Source organism: Anolis sagrei, chromosome 1 (assembly GCF_037176765.1).
Source record: "Anolis sagrei isolate rAnoSag1 chromosome 1, rAnoSag1.mat, whole genome shotgun sequence".
Taxonomy (NCBI): Eukaryota; Metazoa; Chordata; class Lepidosauria; order Squamata; family Dactyloidae; genus Anolis; species Anolis sagrei.
In genome coordinates, this window is record NC_090021.1 from 81,749,047 (window position 1) to 81,769,592 (window position 20,546).

The following is a 20,546-nucleotide window of genomic DNA, read 5'->3' on the forward strand; positions in this document are numbered from 1 at the left end:
AATATAATGATATTTGTATAGTACTTTGTGTCAAAAGCATTGCATAAATAAGTATAAAACTGATAAAATATAGGGAACGTAAGTGGCTAAATAAATCTTGACCAAAAATGGGCAACAGTGACCGTATTGCCTGTATCTTTAAACAATTCTTCCTTTGTAGATAAGGCAGGGCATTGTGGACAAGCATACAGATGTAGAGTTGTTTGTTCTGCTCCACAGTCGCACAAGGTGGAGGATTCTTCTAGGTAGTACCATTTAGCCAGGTTGTCTTTTGATCTGCCCACTCCGCTTTGAAGTCTGTTCAGGGACTTCTAAGTTGCCAATTCTTGGTTTCTTAATATAAAGTACAAAGTACTTTGTATTAAGAACAAATTATAAGAGCATTACTTTGTAGTTATGATGATGAGGGGAGATTGCAAATTTTAATGCACAGAGATGAATGTGAGGCGAGAATCAAATGTGGGTTGACGTATGGGATTGAATAAGACACTTTCCAAATGAAGCAATTCATTTATATGTAGTAATTTGATGGTTTCACATCTCTTCTCCTTGCTATCTATGCTGGTTAGGTCCAATGGAACGGCAGTCCAACATCATCTGGTGTAGCAACAGGCCACCTACTTCTATTTGAAATGATCAAAATTTATCTGCCAGTCTTCAACAAATACATTTTCAAAAGACAGAAAATAAGGTAAATTCTATATATTTTGGGATGAACTTTTAGGATGCAGCTATTTTATTATACGTGTCTTACTTTTATTTTGCAAAACAACTCCTTCTACTACACTTAAAATATCAGTAAATGAATGACCAGAATACCCTTAGTATCCACTGGACTTTGGTTTCCAGGGCATGGATGTTCACTCATGCATATAAAAATATGTGAATGCTAAAGTCCCATTATATAAAATCATGTAGTAAAATGGTGTCCTTTATGTAAAAGGGAAAAATCAAGGTTTTATATATATATATATATATATATATATATATATATATATATATATATTCAAGCCATGGAATATGGAGGGCCAATTATATTCCCATTTAAACTTTACTATTAATTACTATATTATAAATAAAGCTGGGAGCTAAAATATTTATCAGATATTAATATAGGGGAAGTAATTTGTCTTGTGTGTACACGGGGAAGGGACATCCTTCTAACAAAGTCCCTATAACTATAAACAGCTATTTCAGTTGTGTTAAAGGGCAACACCCTGTTAGATAGGATGGGCACATGAAGCAGAGGGTAAGGCTCCTATAACTTTTAGTTGTATAGAACCAACATTTTCCTGCCTCTCATTCCAGCATTAAGACTCTGTGTGTGATGTGCTCTTCTACACTAACACTTGGTTGCCTGGGGCACAAGCATTTTCAGGATCATGGCGTCAGTGTAGCAGGCATTCTTATCCTAAACACACTCATTTAGAACACAGTCTTATTAACCCTAATGAGATTTGCTTCTAAGGAGGACAGTCATAGAGTCAGCTTGTGAGCATATATGTTAGGAAGCAAACTCAGTAGATCTTGATTCTGGGGAAACAGAGTTAAATTAAGATTAATAACAATGAATATGGAAATATGAAGGCAATTTAAGAAAACCTTCCTTGGTTTCTATCTAGTGCTATCAATTGAAGGACGGAGCTGGCTGCAGCCCATTAGGTTTTTCAGGATTTCTCATTAGTTTTACCCTTGATCATTATGTCTTCCTCTCTTGAATAAATGACTTGAGTTTAAGGGCCCTTCCACACAGCCATATAACCCAGAATATTAAGGCAGAATCACCCACAATATCTGCTTTGAACTGGGTTATCTGAGTTCACACTGCCATATATCCCAATTCAAATCAGATGATGTGGCATTTTATTCAGATGTGTGGAAGGGGCCTAAGGGGCATAACATGGTGGTTCCAGTTCATCCTTAATATTATTTTCTTTAATAGCGATAGTAAATTCATTTGGAAGGCTCATCCAGATGTTTGCCCTCCAGTGTCATCTGCATGTAAGCTGTTTCTATCGCTTTTCTCTCCTCCAAATAATGCAAAGGAATAGAAGTATTCAGCAAATGTTTTCCAAACTTCAAATGCTTTGCGCTTAAACTCCCTGAAGACCCAACCAGCTTGGCTAATGGTCAGGAATTCTGGAGAACAAAAGTTTGGTAACCACTAGTTTAGATGAAAGAAAGAAAGACTCATATCTCTGGTTTGGTAGCACAAGGTTTAGCTCACAATGTGGAGTGCTCCTCTGCATCTGCCATAGACTTTTCAAAATTTTCTGCTATCTGCACTGGCTACTGGCATGCTTCTAGACCAATTCCATGTCACGGTGTTACCACTTAAAGGTCTAAATGGCTTGATATATATTACCCTCATTTAGATTGACTATCCCGTATCTAAAATGCTTAGGTCCAGAAATGTTCCATATTTTGGATTTGGGGGGGGGGGTGGATTTTTGAATACTTACATATACATAATGAGATATCTTGGAGATGGGATCACATGAAATTCATTTATGTTTCATATACACCTTTATACACCTAGCCTGAAAATAATGTTACACACAGTATTTTTTTTATGCATGAAACAAAGTTTGTTGCATTGAATCATTAGAAAGCAAAGGATTCACTTTTTCTGCTACTCATATGAATGATTTTGGAGTATTTTGGAATTTGGGATGAGGGATGCTTGACCTGTACCATGACGAATCTTCTTGAACGTTAAACTCTACTCCTGTAGTCCTCACATTTCTGTTAAAATTAAGTTGGTGCATGCAGAAGGTGCATCCAGCCCCCAAATTTGTATTTCCTTCCTAATTACATGCAAGTCTGCCTCTTTCCCACATATTACCAATTGAGCACCGGATCACTTTCAAAGTGATGGTACTCACCTTTAAGGCCTTGCATGGTCTGGGGCCAATGTATCTGAGGGATCGTCTCACCCCCTACCAACCCCAGAGATCCCTCCGCTCTGAGGACCAAGATCTATTGGAAGTCCCCAGTGTCAAGACCTTGCGTCTAACGGCAACCAGACGCAGAGCCTTCACAGCAGTGGTGCCATCAGTCTGGAATGCTCTGCCACCTGAAGTTAGTGCCCTGCGGGACTTACCAGCTTTCCGCAGGGCATGTAAGACATACCTGTTCCGACAGGCTTTTAATGTTTGATACTGTTGTTTTTAAATTGTTTTAAATTGCTTTTAAACTTTGTTAGATTTTAGCTATTCTTGTAAGCCGCTCCGAGCCCCAGGGGAGTGGCGGCATATAAGTTTAAATAATAAATAAATAAATAAATAAATATGTTCAGGTGAGCCTTGAACATCTTATTCTTTTATTGAGATTAAAATTAATTCATTATTTTTAAATATTAAATTAAGTATCTCTTTGCAGCATGCTTCTGCATTCTGTGTGGAATCAAAATGATTTAAAGCCGTAAAATTGTTGAATGATTGATATTTCAAACCACAACACAACAGATTGTTAATTTTGTTAAAGAGAGCATCCTAACAGAATACAATAGCATTGTATACCAGTCACGAGGAGCAGGTGTGCACAGAAGTAAGGAAGCATTTCAGAATTCCATCTTTGAATGGTTTTCTATACTATTGGTAGTCCATAGCATTTGTTTTTGGAGTCTGTGGAACTTCAATTCCTTTTATTTATTTAGTTGGGACAAACAAGTAGAGTATAACATAACCACTTTTCCTCATGAGGAAGTTTAGAAGATAACACAGGAGACTTACGGAACATATATTTTAGCAATTTAACTAAAAAGAGATTTAAAAAATCATAGATAATCGCCCTTGTCTCTACTTGTTTTCATTCTTTTTCCACTGTTTTCCCCCTCTCCATCTCCCGTTCACCTCCCTCTCTCTCCGGGAACAGCCATACATTTCCTTTATCATTCATTCTGTTTGTTGGATTGTAAGGATAGTCTGGTTTAATTTCTTATGTTTTCTGTTGCCCTTAGCCTTGGCTATCAGTTATCCCCATTTCCCTTTCCATTTCCCCCTGGGGTATCCATTGGTATATTTATTTTTCCTATCCATGATGTAATCTTGAAGCATATAGCCTGCTAAATATTCATACCATTTTTGTATTTCCCATTTTTATGTTCTTTCCAATGCAGGGTGACCATGGCTTAGGCCACAGCTAACATATATTTAGTCTTCTTGCTTTAGTCTTTATTGCCCCTTTTCTCCTCATTTCAGGTAAAAAAGTGTTTATCATTCCACTCTTATTTTTTGCTCTAATAATTCCTCCATTTTCCCCTTTATTCTTCTATAGAATTTGTGTACCTTGGCACAGTCCCACCACATAAGGATAAATTTCCAGTTTCCCCACATTCCTGCCAACAGATTTTAGATGTCCTTTTTGTAATATGGCTATTTGCCAGAAAGGGGTTCTATACCATTTTGTCAGTATTTTCCTCTGTATTTCTTTGATTTTTAAATGTTTAAGATATTTTAATTGAATTTACCCACAGTTCTAAGTTCTTCTGGTAATTTATTTATATCTCGTTTTTCTCCCATGGGTGGGATTCAAAGCGGTGTACAATGGTTGAACGACCAAATTACATAACATAAAAAAACACAAAACATCATATAAACAAAATTAAACAGAAATACACACTACATAAACCAGGTAAAGGTTTCCCCTTGACATTAAGGTAGTAAGTCTAGTTATGTAAATTAAAAAATTGTTCTAGGGTCCTAAAAGCTCCATATCCTTTTGGTTGTGTAAAAAAATACCGGTCCGAAATAACAATTCCAAAGATATACCATTACCCCTATGTTTCTGGCCATTGTCTATTGTTGATCTTCGGGAAATGTCTGGTACCATAAAAAGGCTTTAACTTGAGAGTGAAAGGCCAGCAAGGAGAAGATTACAGATTATTTCTTCATTCCATACTTCAAACAGGTATGAAACTTCAGTTCCTGGATCTCCTGGCTGTTGCTTTTGGAACTGAAACTGTAAACACCTGAGAGTCCAAAGACTGAGATGCAGATATTCAACTGGTGTGTCTACACATGCAAGAAGGAATAATTAATTGTGTTGTTGTAGGTTTTTTCGAGTTGTATGGCCATGGTCTAGAGGCATTCTCTCCTGATGTTTTGCCTGCATCTATGGCAAGCATCCTCAGAGGTAGTGAGGTAATTAATTACTTTAGATTTGTCTATACTGCAGGAGGAGGAGGAGGAGGAAGAGAAAAAGAATATTTCTGTACCACATTAGCCCCAAATTCAAGTGATACGTGTTCCTTTGTGCAAAAATAAACGCTTCATTGAAAATGTGCCTGGCTTTGAAGTCCCTTCCTTGAAAATTTCAACACAGAAAGTCACCCCTGGAATTCACTGATTTTTCCTCAAATAATGTGTAGGAATGGTCACAGGCAGGCCCGTAGCCAGGATTTTGATTCGGGGGGCTGAGTCTGAGTGAAAGAGGGTCTAGCCTAGCAAACCTTTTGTATGGTTACCCCAATACCCCCATGCATATGGGATATATTGAGTATGGTGATCAGATCATGATATGAATAAACATAACAGTTTAAATAATGGACCAGTAAGGCCTTCTCGCAGACCACCATGAGAATTTAGGGGGGGGGAGGGGCTGAAGCCCCCAAAGGCCCCCCCCCCCCCCACATGCCTGGTCACAGGAAAGCCTGCAAATTAAGGACATGGTGGTGAAGTTGGGATGTATTTAGTCTTTATAGACCAGACTTGGGCAAACTTTGCCCTTCCCTCCAGGTGTTTTGACTTCAATTCCCACAATTCCTAACAGCCTGTGGTATGGGTAAACTTTGGCCCTCCCTCCAGGTGTTTAGGACTTCAACTCTGTTAGGAATTGTGGAAGTTGAAGTCCATGCCTGGTCTATAGATATACACACCAGTTACCTATAGACAGAGGAGTATTGGTTCCCCTTCCTACTGTCCCTTTAAACCTCAAACGGGGAGGGGGGGGCTCCGCGAGGGAGTGAGGCAACTTCCGAGCGGCGCTCCAGCCAAAAGGGCAAAGCCTCCGGCGCCGAGAGGGAGGCTGCTTTTGCCGGGAGAAGGAAACATGCCCAGGAGAGTCAGGGGGAGGCGCGCTCCTTCGGGCTGAACGTCTGCTGAGACCTCGGGTTGGGGAAAAGAGAGAAGGAAGGAAGGAAGGAGGAGAAGGAGAAACTGCCTCCGAAGCCCCTCTGCCCGCCGCTCCTGCGATGGGGAGCCACGAAGCGGCCACTTTGGAGCCCAGCGAGTTCCCCCCAGGTGGGTTGGGTTGGGTTGGAGAGGCGCTCCGCTTGGGCTTGGCTAGCCTTTGCCCCTTGTTGCCCCCATCTCTGTCTGTCTGGGCTGGGTATCCCTGGGCTGAAACGCTTGGGACCAGAAGGGTGTTACATAACTTTGGGGATGGGGCCCAACAAGTCAACACAATGCTCACTGATACCTGTAGGCAGTAATTGCATACTAGAGAGTGTGTATGCAATCTTCTATATAAATAAAAATGTAATGTTCGTTTGTGGGATTAACATAACTCAAAAACCACTGGTCGAATTGGCACCAAATTTGGACACAATACATCTATCAGGCCAACGAGTGACCATCACTCATAAAAACACTGAAAAACACAGCAGAAGTGACTTAAAAAGCCAAAATACAAAAAAAACCCCACATTACAACGCATATGCAAAACCACATATATATGCAAACACACATATACACAAATACACACACACACACATATATACACACAAAACACATTACAGACTGGGCCATAGCAACGTGTGGCAGGGGACGGCATATATATATATATAATTATAATTATTAGAAAAATAATTTGGTACATGGAATAAAGTATGTTTGTATTGACCAGAAAGCGATCTCAGCCACTCATTGGGGTGATTTTGGAATAGTTCAGAATTCCCAGTAAGGGACATACAGCCTGTATGCATGTATTACATATGTGTTTATTATTACATATGTGTTTCAAGGGATGAGCTCATTGGAGTTTACTCCCAGGTGCAGCAGGCTTGCAACCTATCTATACAGAAGACCAGGCAAGGGAAACTTTGGCACTCCAGGAGTTTTGGACTCCAACTCCCACAATTCCTAACAGCCTACCAGCCAGGGGCAGCTCAACCCATTACACAAAGTAATCATTTGCAGTATGGTTGATTTTGCCCAGGGGCGCTCTTGAGGCGCTCTTGGGGGAAAATAGACCTTGACATATGCGAGTTGTAGTTACTGGGATGTATAGTTCACCTACAATAAAAGAGCATTCTTAACTCCACCAACGATGGAATTGAACCAAATATGGCACACAGAACTCCCACGACGAACAGAAAATATATATCAGTGATTGGTTTGGGGGGAGGGGGGTGTGCCAAAATACTGTTTGCTTACCATTGAAAATTACCTAGGGCCGCCTCTGCTACTGGCTGTTAGGAATTGTGGGAGTTGGAGTCTAAAACCCCTGGAGGGCCAAAGTTGTGTTTACCGGAACTCAACCCCACCAGCCAAAACTGTATTAAAACTGCATGCTACACAAAGCTGTTTTTATAATGCGGTAAAACTGTATTACATGAAGTTTGTCTTCATGTGTTTTTAATTATTGTATTTCAATATGAATATCTAGTCAATAGGGGCCCCTGGCAGCACAGCGAGTTAAACCACTGAGCTGCTGAACTTGCTGACCAAAAGGTTGGCAGTTCGAATTCTGGTTGCGGGGTGAGCTTCCGCTGTTATGCCCAGTTTCTACCAACAGTTCAAAAACCTAGAAGTGTGAATAGATCAGTAGGTACCACTTCAGCGGGAAGGTAACAGCACTCCATGCAGTCATGCTGCCCACATGACCTTGGAGTTGTCTATGGACAACGCCGACTCTTCGGCTTAGAAAAGGAGATGAGCACCACCCCCCAGAGTTGGACACTACTTGACTTAATGTCAAGGGGAAACCTTTATTTTAGTGGTTCTCAACCTGGAATCATAGAGTTGGAATAGACCTCAAGGGTTATCCAATCCAACCCCCTGCCAAGAAGCAGGAAAATCACATTCAAAGCACACACCCCCCCCCCCCCGACAGGTGACCATCCTGTGGGTCCCCAGGTGTTTTGGCCTACAACTCCCAGAAATCCCAGGTAGTTTATCAGCTTTTAGTATTTTTTGAAATTCAAGACCAAAACATCTGGGGACCCACAGGTTGAGGACCACTGCTTTACCTTTACCTAGCAAGTCAGTCCAGAGGTTATGGTATGGTGTATTGTGGAGTGTAGTATTAGTCCTACTTTTAATAGTAACTTTCATTCAACCAGAAACTATGTTTATCCAACATTTATCAATCCCCATGAGTGCCGGTTCATTAAGAGACGTCGTACATCCACACACACAAATATACACAAACACACACTAAGCAATGCACACACTTATTGTGCCGTCACTGTACAGGGTGCTTTACAAGGAAAAGCACAACAAAACATTTTCCCTGCTCTCTCAGGCTTACAATCTAAAGAGTTCAGTTTGGAGGCAGAAATCTCTGGCATTCCTTTTATTTATAGAGTCGACTATGGTGAAAACTGACTCCGTGCCAATTAATCGCAATTCCAGAATAATTTCCTATCCCCACTCACTGCAGCCCTTATCTGTGATCCTGAAAAGCAAGCAGGCTGAGTCAAGGAATTGCTCACTGGGGTTTACTCCCAGGTGTTGATGGCTATATTTCAGAAGGAGGAACTGGCCAAACCACTTTTCAGTCCTCCTTGCTTAAGACAACATAAGATATTCAAAAGCCGTTCAATGACGCACACAGAGAATTCAAGGACCAGTCCCTTTATGCCACGGATTATGTTTCACCGGTGTAATGAAATTAAGGAAACTACTTGTGGAATGGGGTGGCTGCAATCTCTCATTTCTTTCTGTCTTAGAAAGTAAATGAATTTTGAACTGACAGCGTGGTCTGGTCATAGTTGACTTTTTGGACTATGTCTCTTGTTGCCAGTCTTCCAATCCCCACATAACCACAGAAACCCACTGGTCCTGGGCCAGTCACACATGCTCAGCCTCAGAGAAAGGCAAAAGGCCATGTGAACAAACCTTGCCCAGAAATCCCTGTGATAGGTTCACTTTAGGGTTGTGATTAGTCAACTTGAAGGCACATGGCGGCAAGCTATGCAGGGTCAACCCTGGTTAGAACTGTGGGTGGAAGACTGCCAAGGAATGCAGGTCTTGCAGCTGTGTTTCAGAGGAATGTGCATTCAGGAGGCGGAACGTGTGGACGAGGCTAAGGGAATTCCTCCTGCTTTGGCAATACTCAGTAGCAGAAGATGGTCTGAAAATGCCATGCATGTGTCATCTGTGCTATAGATAAATGCAAATTCTATTGGGAATGTCTACCACTGCTGGGCACCTTTTGCCACCTGCTAAGCCACAGAAACATGATTTTTCCCTTCCTAGTTTGCTGTTTTATTTTAAGGGTCTTGTAATCTTTAGGTTCTCATTTACCCAGATTGCCCTTCTGGGTATTTCCAAGATTAGATGTCACAGCCCCCTTCTGTCACAATGACCCGCTCACTGACCTCAAGTTTTAGCCCTACAATATTAGAATCTAGATATAACAATAATAATTATCCTGCCCTATCTCCCCCGAGGATCCAGATGTGGTGGATCTAGTTGCCTGCTTGAAAATTAGGGCTTATGAATGGAAACGCTACTAAAGATGATCACATTTGCATTCACTCTTCCTGTTCGGTTTAAAAACAGCCACTGTTAACAGCAGTCCTCAGTCAGGAAACTAATGCTTAGTGCTTTCGAAGAAATCTCCATATAGTTGAATTCTAAAAGCCAGGAGGACTCAAGGGTGCAGATCCATATCATCATGTTCCTAATTGAATTGAACCACCTAACAGTTTCTTAATCGAATCAGTATATGATTACGTTGCATGCTTTACAATTTCTTATCTTTGTCAATGTAAACAATCTTATATAAAACTGCAAATCCAAAGTTCAATATTTTCCATATGTTGGCTTATTCATTAATTGGAATGGAGATTAGGATTTGAAAGAGTATTTGTGAAGGAACTAGACAAGATCCTGAAGTGTCAAGATACATCATTAAATACCAAAGTTTGAATTATCCGTGACATCATATTTCCTATTACTCCATATGATTGTGAAAATTGAGAGGGAAGATAATCAACTAATTTGAAATATGGTGCTACAGACTGCTAACAGCAAAAATAAATGCTTCCTATAGCAAATCAAGTTTCAACCCTCTGCAAGCCAGGATTACTAAACTGAGGTTGTTATACTTTGACCATATCACAAGAAGATATGTCTCACTTGTAGAGACAATGATGCCTGGTTAGGTAGAAGGCAGTAAGGAAAGGATAAACTCAGTCAAGGAAGCCAAACTGCCTGGAGTCTTCAAGGTACCAGGAGGACTGTTGATGATAGGGTGACTTGGAGGTCTCCCATTCATGGGGTTGCCATAAAACAAGGTTGACTTCGTAGCAATGAATGACAACAAAAAGCCAAAGTGCTTAGTCCCAGTTTGTGGGTAGACCTGGGACATGGCTATAGCTGTTAACATTTTTTAATCTGTTTCTGCATTTCTTTTCAACTTAGCAAATCTAAACTTGCAATAGTGTTAGTTTTACTTTTAATATTGGAATATGCTTAGCTTCTTATGTTATAAGATGTTTTTTCCCCTCTTAAGACAATGACAGACCACAAGTTGCCTTTGATGAATCCAGACGGCTCAGCAAAGAACAGATGTTTATATTGATAGCAACAGCAAGTGTCAACTTCAGTTCAATGATCTGCTATTCAATCCTGGGGCCCTTTTTTCCAAGAGAGGTAAATAAATATACAACAGTTGAAAAGAATTCTGTTGCAAAATTGCTTAATGGTACATTTATTTATTTATTTATTTATTTGGGGTTCTTGTACCCCGCCCTTCTCACCCCGAAGGGGACCCAGGGCGGCTTACAGCTGCAAGGCGCACTTAGACGCCTGCTACACAAACAATCATCACAAAAAATATAACAGTACAAATTCCCACAATTCAACATTATCCAATAAAATCAGTAAAATGATAAAATCAGTAAAAACAATACAAACCTGGATCTTCGTCCTACCCATCAGTGTACAATTAACTCAAAGATCTGTTTTGGTTCCATTTCGACAATCCTGCCGATCTTACACATCTGATTGTCTTATTTGGTTGTCATTGTCTAATTGCCTGGTTGCCCAAAGGCCTGGTTCCACAGCCATGTCTTCACCCTCCCTAGGGAGCCCCTGGTGGCGCAGCAAGTTGAACCTCTTAGCTGCTGAACTTGCTGACCGAAAGGTTGGTGGTTCAAATCCGGGAGTGAGGTAAGTTCCCGTTCTTAGCCTCAGCTTCTGCCAATCTAGCAGTTTGAAAACATTGAAATATGAGTAAATCAATAGGTACCACTTCAGCGGGGAGGTAATGGTGCTCCATGCAGTCATGCTGGCCACATGACCTTGGAGGCATCTACAGACAACCCTGCTATTCGGCTTAGAAATGGAGATGAGCACTCCCCCCCCCCCCAGTCAGACACGACTAGACTTATTGTCAAGTGAAAACCTTTGCCTCCCTAAGGGCATCCCTCCCTGTTGTCCTTCAGAAAACAAGCAAAAACCTTTCTCTGGAAGGAAGCCTTTGGGAAAGACAATTGATGGACTTCGTTAAATGGCAGTGTACTTTGACTATGTCAATGTGATGGAGCTGGTTTTAAATATTATTGATTTTTAATACTCTTTATCATCTATTCTTGTTTTAATTTTTGTATACCTTGAGTACCGCATCTTGGCCTACGAGCCCACGAGGACCTTGAGATCATCCGGGGAGGCCCTTCTCTCGGTCCCGCCTGCCTCACAGGCACGCTTGGCGGGGACTAGAGAGCGGGCCTTCTCGGTGGTGGCCCCCCGGCTATGGAACTCCCTCCCTGTTGAAATTAGACAGGCGCCTTCCCTCATGGCCTTCCGCAAGGGCCTGAAAACCTGGCTCTTTGAAAAGGCCTTCAATTAAGTGCTATGCTTTGGAATGACCACCGGAATGGAATATGACTACGAGACTGATTATGACCCAAACAAGACGAAGCGGATTTTTAGTTTAGTTTAGCTGTGTGTTAGTAAGATGTATGTTGCCCTGAATTTATTGTAACTGTTGTCTTTATGTTCTATGTTCTGTACACCGCCACGAGTCGCCTCCGGGCTGAGAGTGGCGGTCAACAAATGCAAATAATAAATAAATAAATAAATAATATATGTGATGTTTTGTATTTTGAGTTTATACTGTCATATGCCTGAGAGGCATTGAATTGGTACCGATTGTTAGCTGCTCTGAGTCCCTCAATTAGGGGGACGGGATATAAAACGAAGTAAATAAAATTAAATAAAATGCATGAGTGTAATATGTTTCACCCTTTACTGTATTTTGGGTGTGAAGAAATCTATTTCTCAACATATGATGTTGCTGGGAAATTGCAATTTTTGTTGTGCCCTACAGCAGTGCTTCTTTTGCAACTATAAGTGCAATGCAGATTGAAATGGTACAGCTGACGGTACATAGTGTTACAACATTTGCAAAAAACATCTAACTAGTGATAGAGCTTTGTCATGGAAAAGTACAAAAAAGTCAGTGATAAACCAAACTCTATCTGGAATTTAATTCTTTTTGAGGTTTAACCTACCTTTTAACAACTTTGGACATTCCCCATTGTTATTGCTTCAGAACAGAGATAGGCTGTTTGGTAGTGTTAGATTCCAACTCCCATCAGTTTCAGCTAGTATGTTCAGAAATAAATGAAGTTTGCAATCCAAAGGACACCAGTGTTTCAAAGTATTTCAATGTGTTCTTCTCTCTCTCCCTTTATTTTGGTAAATAATCCCAATGGTTTTCATATCCATTGGGATATGAAACAGATCACAAATATTGTACATAAGTCATCAAAGAAAACCAACCACAGAAAAATATTCCACTGGGGAAAATTATGTATTGTAAATAATGTGGAGAATATATATTGATATGTGTTTAGGAGTGTAAGGAGGAAATACCCAAATTGTGATATAAAATTTCCTAGAAGGCCTGAATCTGGTCTTTTATGTAAAAACAAACAAACAAACAAACAAAAACCCCAAGTACCTAGCATTGTCTTTTTCATTTGACCAAAAGAGCTGGGAGATCTAGAACACTTTCAAAGTTACATACAATAATCTTTTCCCATTTTCTGATATTTTCACATGTGACATATGAGAGCATCCAACCAAGTGCACCTCTGTGTGTACCAAGGGTAGAGAAAGGGTCTGTAATTCATGTATATATATTATATGGGACAGTCATGAAATGCGTGGCTTTCCCCTCTTTCATGTGTATTTGTAAAAGCTGGAGAAAGCTACATTTTTGAAGTACCATGCTGGCTGGGGGACTTCAGGATCTCTGGTCCCCAAAATTAAATTTTCCCAGCTCTGGTGCCTGGTAGAATGTGAGATGATAAAGAGGTTCTTATTAAGAAACTTTTTTTTTCTCTTTTTCCCACATTCTCAAGTTTATACAGAAAACCCAAGAGGTCTTCAAAACATGGTTTGCGACAGTTGTTGAGCAGCATATAACTGGTGCTGTAGTGTTTTTGTGGTCTTGGGCTTCACTGTTCATTGTCTGATAAAGGAGACCTAAATTAGAATTTCAAGGAAGACATACACACACTGAAATTTAAATCAGGCAATTATTTCCTGCAGGTGCTCATGTTCTGATCCTTTTTGTGTATGTTTTTTTAAGGCAGAAAAGAAAGGTGCTAACAGTACAATAGTTGGATTCATTTTTGGATGCTTTGCTTTATTCAACTTCCTGGCATCTTTGATCATGGGAAAGTATGTAAGTATCTTTGCCAGAATTTCCATATAGCAATGTTGTATAACGCAGAAAGGTGAAACTAAAGTTTTGTTGCAGCATCTTAACTTCTTGCCCACTCACCTCATTAAGGTCTTGACTCTAGTACTGTAATGATAAAACCCCATAATGTTGTAATTTCACCTAGCTTTTAGCTGGGCCGGATTTAATGCAATCAAATCAGCCATGCTACAGAGTAGATTCAAAGGGACTAAATATAAACATAGAGTATGCCCTTGTGGGGAGGGAAAAGTTGAAACTATCACGCATGTGCTTTTTATCTACAAAGATAATAGACTGAGGTTAACATCCCCTTTACTCACCATAAGGCCGGGAAGAACTTTAAACTGGTACTTTAGTTATCTACTGTCTGATCTTGACAGAAGGGTGATGGAGCAGGTGGCCAAATTTCTTCTTGCAGCGGCAAAAAACCACAAGTGCTTCATAAACAATGTGCAATTTGTAATAGCTGAGAATGAAACAAGGAGCACCTAAGCGACTTATTACTAAACTGTAATCGGCACCAAACCTAGAATATAAATATAGTCACTCAACTGGTAGAGAATGGAAATATTTATTAGCATTATATTATGAGCCAGATTCGATGTTATAAATGATTCAGATGCAGTATTTTGCTATTCTATCCTTATTTGACTTCAGCCAAATGTTTGTTGACCGAAATAAAGGCTACTGACTGACTGATAATAACTTATCACATTTCACAGAGCATGTTTTCCACTCGTATGAGGTAGCTACCAGAAATTGCTTCTATTGTATCTGTACCATATAGACTCCCTTCAGACAGCTCTTAGGTATTTAAATGTGTTTGTTGTTGGACATAGAGCTGGGGAATTTTCTTTGCTTTTAAGACTGGAACAGAGTGATTGCACTGTAATCCAAATGTAGTAACCATTCCTATCTGGCTGGATATGACTTGTCCTTTCTGATAATGAGCTTATGCACTGTATTTTTTGAATGGTAGTTTAAGAAGGAAAGACAGCATGTAAGTTTAATAAATAAGTTCAGTTGGAGAGTGCTCTCAACAAATCTATGGGTAACCAAGGAAACACTGCCCTGTGAATTTTAGTTTTTCTAAGTCACTTCAGCAGTATAAGTGTAATCTAACTTTATGTTTCTAAAATATATTGAGATTGATCAATACTGATGTGGGATTAAGTTTGTCTTAGTGAACACAGTTGAGCATTTCAGTGTATCCTCCCATTTTGTTGCTATATCACAAAACTAGGAGACAACATTTGTGAATTCTTCAGTGCTTTGAGATGGTTGTCCAAATGGCTGTTGTGATATGGATAGGTGTATTGCTATCAAATGTGGGGTCATTGATAGCAAAGAGTGCTGAAACAGTTAACTGCACCAGTTTCCTTGTCTTTGTAAAACTGGGTTAATTCACTTATCCATTTAGAATATTTTTAGGCGTGATAATAAGCTGGAGGTAAGCCAGTGGGGTGAGGTGGGGATTAGCTACTTCACCTGTCCCCCTTTTTTCTTTCCTGTAAACTGAATGACAGACAGTGGACTTTTGTAGCATGCTTCGATAGAATGCTTCTCTTAAAGGACCTGAATGTTATGCAAGTGTAATGCTTGTCTTCTACAATTACAGCTTGTACAGATTGGAGCAAAGTTTATGTTTGTTACTGGAATGCTTGTTTCAGGAATTGTGACAATTCTCTTTGGGTAAGTATATATGTGTGTATATATATAACTTTCAAACACTGTGTCTTAAAAGCCTCCATTGTTTTATATGTTTTGGTCTTAGAAAATTATGGCTTTGAATTAAAATTATTGTTACTCAACTTTTTACTCTGTTTGGGATATCTAGAGGCTGCTGGAATACTCTGGGGTGTTTCCAGGCCAAGCATGACTAATGTTGTTATTCAAAATGGCCTTTAAACCTATTTCATCTTTTTTCTTTCTCAATGTAATTTTTCTGATAAGAAATATGACGGAAGAAGCTGTGAGAAAATGAAGGCAAGGGTCACAAGTGAAAGAAGGTGTCATTTGAACAGCCTGTAAAACTTCATTTTTGAGGCTGTAGAAATTGCAAAATCTGTGGCAGGAAGCACTAAAACTATTACTGTCATTGTAGACATGATGTATTTGGCAGGATGTAATAATAATTAGTAGACAGTAACTACTGATAGTACTTTTGTCAGTGGGAGTGGATTATGTTCTACTTTGAACTTTAAGGAGCTATCCAAGGTGCTGAATCTATTTTTTAGCGAGCTCTTCAAGATTTCAAACTGAAACACAAAGCAGATTCACTGCCCCACTACCATAGTTTTGATCACAGTTGAATCATGCAAATTTCTGTCTTAAACAGTGCAGAATATGACTTGAGCACAAATGAGTATAATATGACTTTGTCTATCATCTATATCAAGGCTTCTTAAACTTCTTACACAGGATCTAAGTATATAGTTACAGACTCAAACATTGACTGATAACAAATCATCATTTGTAAGGCTTGCTAAACAGGCTGATTTTTCTCTCTATGAAGTACAGCTGAGGTATCTTCTGCAGAGCCCACGGTAAACACTATGTTTGTAAATGTCAAAAACAGCCCACTAGATGACGTTCAGAAAAAAAAATGGGATCCAAGATTGGGCTAAAGATACCCCATTTGAGGTTGGGACTCACAGTTTAAGAAGCAGTAATCTATATGAATGGGAAACTAAAACATACTGCTTTCTGATTAATGTGATTGATAATTACACAGTTACACTAATTTAGAAAACCATTTTGGACAGCGAGAACAGTTACATAATTTCAGCTGGGAAAAGGAGCCCCCAGTGGCACAATGGGTTAAACCTTTGTGCCAGCAGGACTGCTGACTGAAAGGTTGGCAGTTCGAATCCGGGGAGCAGGGTGAGCTCTCATCTGTCAGCTCCAGCTTCTCATGCGGGGACATGAGAGAAGCCTCCCACACGATGGTAAAACATTCAGACATCCCCTGGGCAATGTCCTTGTAGATGACCAATTCTCTCACCCCAGAAGTGACTTGCAGCTTCTCAAGTCGCTCCTGACACACACACACACAAAGCTGGGAAAAGGGTCTGCTACACAGTGGGTCCAAGAAATTAAATCCAAACATCTCTCCTTAAGAGAAGATAATCTTTGATACAGTTTAGAGCTCTTCATAATTGGATGGGGAGCACAGAGAAAATAACTGTTTCCACTTACCTTTGATTCTTTTGCTGTCCATCATCAATATTCAGCTCCTTGGCAGAATGTGGCTGTTATTTTAAAAAATATCATTGCATTTACATCAAATCCTTCCAACAAAGGTTCAAAGTAGATTCTTCTTGCAGTAGATTAGGGTGATGGATAGTAGTAATTGGCATCAAATAACTTAAAGAGTTTCTTAATCAAGTGAAAGTTTGACCTTGCATGTCCCTTACCCTAGTCTGACACTCAAACTACTACACAACACTGCTCTTTGACTGAGAGAATGGGTCTTCTTTTGTAATAGCACTGCTTGCATCAGATGATGTGAGTTCTTCTTTCCGCATAAAAGAATGGGGAGCTGAATCCATTTTCTTTTTAGGCTGTTGGATAAAGCCCCAGATGGGCCCATGTTCATAGGACTCTGTTTTTTGGTCCGAGCAGTGGATGCAATTGGTTTTGCTGCCTCGATTACTGCTTCATTTTCTATTATCGCAAAGGCATTCCCCAACAACATAGCTACAGTTATGGTATGTATGAAAACCCGTTACATGTAACATTTGTTAACTGGCATAATGGAGGCAGAAGTGCAGCGTAGGGGCAGATGGGCTAATAGCAACAAAGTGCAGCAACACTTCAGTATGATCATTGAGTTATGCTTCCAGTGGAGAATGCAATGATGTAAAATGATGATGTAAAAACTTTTTATGCAGTTTAACAAGTTATATGTTAAAGCAGTTTAAAACCATGTACATTTGTTAAGTCCTAAAATCTTCATAGCCACATTTTAGCTTGGTGATGGGATGCAACATAAAATTGGAAGAGACTTCAAATTCCATCCAGTCAAACAACCTGCCATGCAGAAATATACAATCAAAGAGCTCTCTTTAACCCCCCCCCCCCCAATAAAAAGATTTTATCAAACTCCAAGATCACATATTCCACTCTCGAACAGCTCTTACTGTCAGGAAGCTCTTCTTACATTTTGTTGGACTCTCTTTTCCTGTAGATTCTATTTCCTAGTCTCTGGAGCAGCAGAAAATAAGCTTGTTCCATCTTTCACATGCAATTCTTTCAAATATTTAAACATAGCTATCATACCACCACTTGACCTTCTCGTCTCCAGGCTAAACATACCCAGTTCTTTAAGCCACTTCTCATAGCCACAAGCAGTACCTTCAGTCAGATCATCAAAGGAAGAGCCTTCCTCAAATAAGGTGCCACATCCTAGAAAGTTGTTTTCCATGCCTCCCTGTAATGTGTCGTTACCGCAAACGGGGGAAAGAGAAAGGAAATAGAGGGCTGACCACCAGAACTAATTAACATGGTGGGCAGTTCTGCTTTTCAAATTTAAACATTGCAACTCCTCACATGTTTTGTGAAGAAATACAACGCTCCAGAAAAATGTACTCCCAGTCCTAATTCCTCCCCCACCTAGTTTTCTACACTCTCAGTCTTGCCTCACAGTGGAGTGTAAATATCTGTGGAAAGAAAATAAACATGCAAGCCTTCAATTGTATTCTTTTTGTCACTCTATCTGCAAGGATTCTGTTATCAGTACTGGCAGCTGAACCTGGAGAATATATTCTTCCAATGTTTACTTTGACTCCTCATTTTTCCCAAGGGCCCTGATAGATAGCAGACACAATAAATAGAAAGACTTCCACAGGAAGGGGGAACCAAATTAGGGGGGGGGGGGAGTAGGAGGGCCTGTTCATTTCCAGATCCCTGATAGGTAGGTTATTAGCTTTTCCCTTCTCTTTCCCCCATCATTTACCCGTTATAATCACCTTTCATATATAGCCAGATGGGATGTGTAATACGCAGGAGCGTTCCCTTTTTAATTTCCTGTGGACCTGGTAGTTTTAAATGGAAGAAAGAGGGTGACATGATTCCTTAAGAGGAGGGCACAGTCTCTGTTGCATTGGTTATCAAGAAGGGGAGTATCTTCACTGTAGAATCAATGCAGTTTGATACCGCTTTCACTGCCCTGGAATTCTGTGCTATAGGTAGCTAGGAGCTAAAGTTTGGTGAGACACCAGCACTCTTAAGCAGGGAAGGCTACAGACCTTGAAAAATTACAACTATGATTCCATCACACTGAGTCTTGGCAGTTAAAGTGTTGTTAAACTATTCATTCTACAGTTTGTATGCAGCCAAGGAGGTGCACTTTGGATTTTCTGATCATGACAAAACATTGGCGTGGTGCAGTGTTTCTCAACCTGTGGGTCTCCAGATGTTTTGGCCTTCAGCTCCCAGAAATCCTAACAGCTGGTAAACTGGCTGGGATTTCTGGGAGTTGTAGGCCAAAACACCTGGGGACCCACAGGTTGAGAAACGCTGCCATAGTGTAAAAGTCCAGAAGGCAGGCAACCCGTGCAAGAACAGAGAGGCCCCTTCACACCCTAATAGTTTGGCAGAATCACAAAAATGCTTCCAAGAAAGATTTGTATGGAGAGAATTGAACAGACATCAATTTTATGTCAAAAATAGTGTTACTAATGACATTTTAAAAGGCAGCATTGTTGCTTTTAACTGCTGACAGCGTCAAGTGAGTTTTGATCTGAATTAAACTAGTTTAAAAACTATTGAATCTTAATGGAGCATATATTTGTTTGAGCACATGGTGTTCTTTAATGGTTTCAGTACTTCATTTAATCTCATTTCCTTTGGCTTTTATGAAAAAGAAGCCATTGTATTATCCTAGAATGTCAATAGAAAGAGTAACTTTGTAATCTTTACAAAGAAAGAAAGAATGCTAAATATTTATGATACCTGTTTCCTGAGATAAATCTCTTTTTTCCCTATAGAATAGGACTTATTTATTCCCATAGTATTTCATAGGGGTGTAATCAGATGAGTCCAAGACAAAATTGAGTTCATGTGGACAGATCTGAGAGGTGTCCAAATCAATTTAGGTGTTACTAGAGCAAGTTGAATCCATCCCTGTTAACTCAATCACAATTTGAGTTTGGAGGGACCAGGGAGCATTGCTTCAGAAATTGACTCATTTCTCCCCAAGCTCTCTTTAAGAGAAAAACACCAAGATGGGAACTGGGAGAGAAGAGGAGAAGGGTGCAATTATGCAACTGGCAGGTTTAGCTTATATAGTTAGCCCTCCACATTTGCTGTGATTACAGATACAGGATCCCAAGAAAGGCGGGCGGGGCAGGGGATGGGTGGGTATGAATTGCTTTGAGTATGAATTGGCCTGAATCCCAGCTCTTGAACTGGTTTTTATTCATTGCAACTTGCTAGCCACTGGATTTATCCTCCTGTATTTTTCAGATTTCTTGCCAGGGGTGGTGGCATGGTATGACATGTGCTTCATTATTAAGTGATTGATTGGTTGGTTTTAAAAAGACATGAAATGCAAAAGGAAGAGGTAAATTAGTTCTCTGTCTCCATTTTTGTTAGAGAGTGAAAAGGGTATTCAAAACTGACCCTAAATATAACCAACCAGCCAAAGAGAGTCTGCTAAT

General features: G+C 40.0%; 1 protein-coding gene across 1 annotated transcript in view; it reads left to right on the plus strand.

Moving 5' to 3' along the window:
* Window positions 1–5,970: 5,970 nt before the first annotated feature.
* SLC18B1 (solute carrier family 18 member B1) overlaps window positions 5,971–20,546 on the plus strand; it is a 35,126-nt gene continuing 20,550 nt past the window's right edge. Inside the window, exons 1-5 of the mRNA XM_060753388.2 lie at window positions 5,971–6,242; window positions 10,684–10,823; window positions 13,771–13,866; window positions 15,503–15,576; window positions 17,447–17,594. Coding sequence (XP_060609371.2) covers window positions 6,194–6,242; window positions 10,684–10,823; window positions 13,771–13,866; window positions 15,503–15,576; window positions 17,447–17,594 — 507 coding nt within the window. The 5' untranslated portion in view covers window positions 5,971–6,193. The remainder of the gene's footprint in view (window positions 6,243–10,683; window positions 10,824–13,770; window positions 13,867–15,502; window positions 15,577–17,446; window positions 17,595–20,546) is intronic.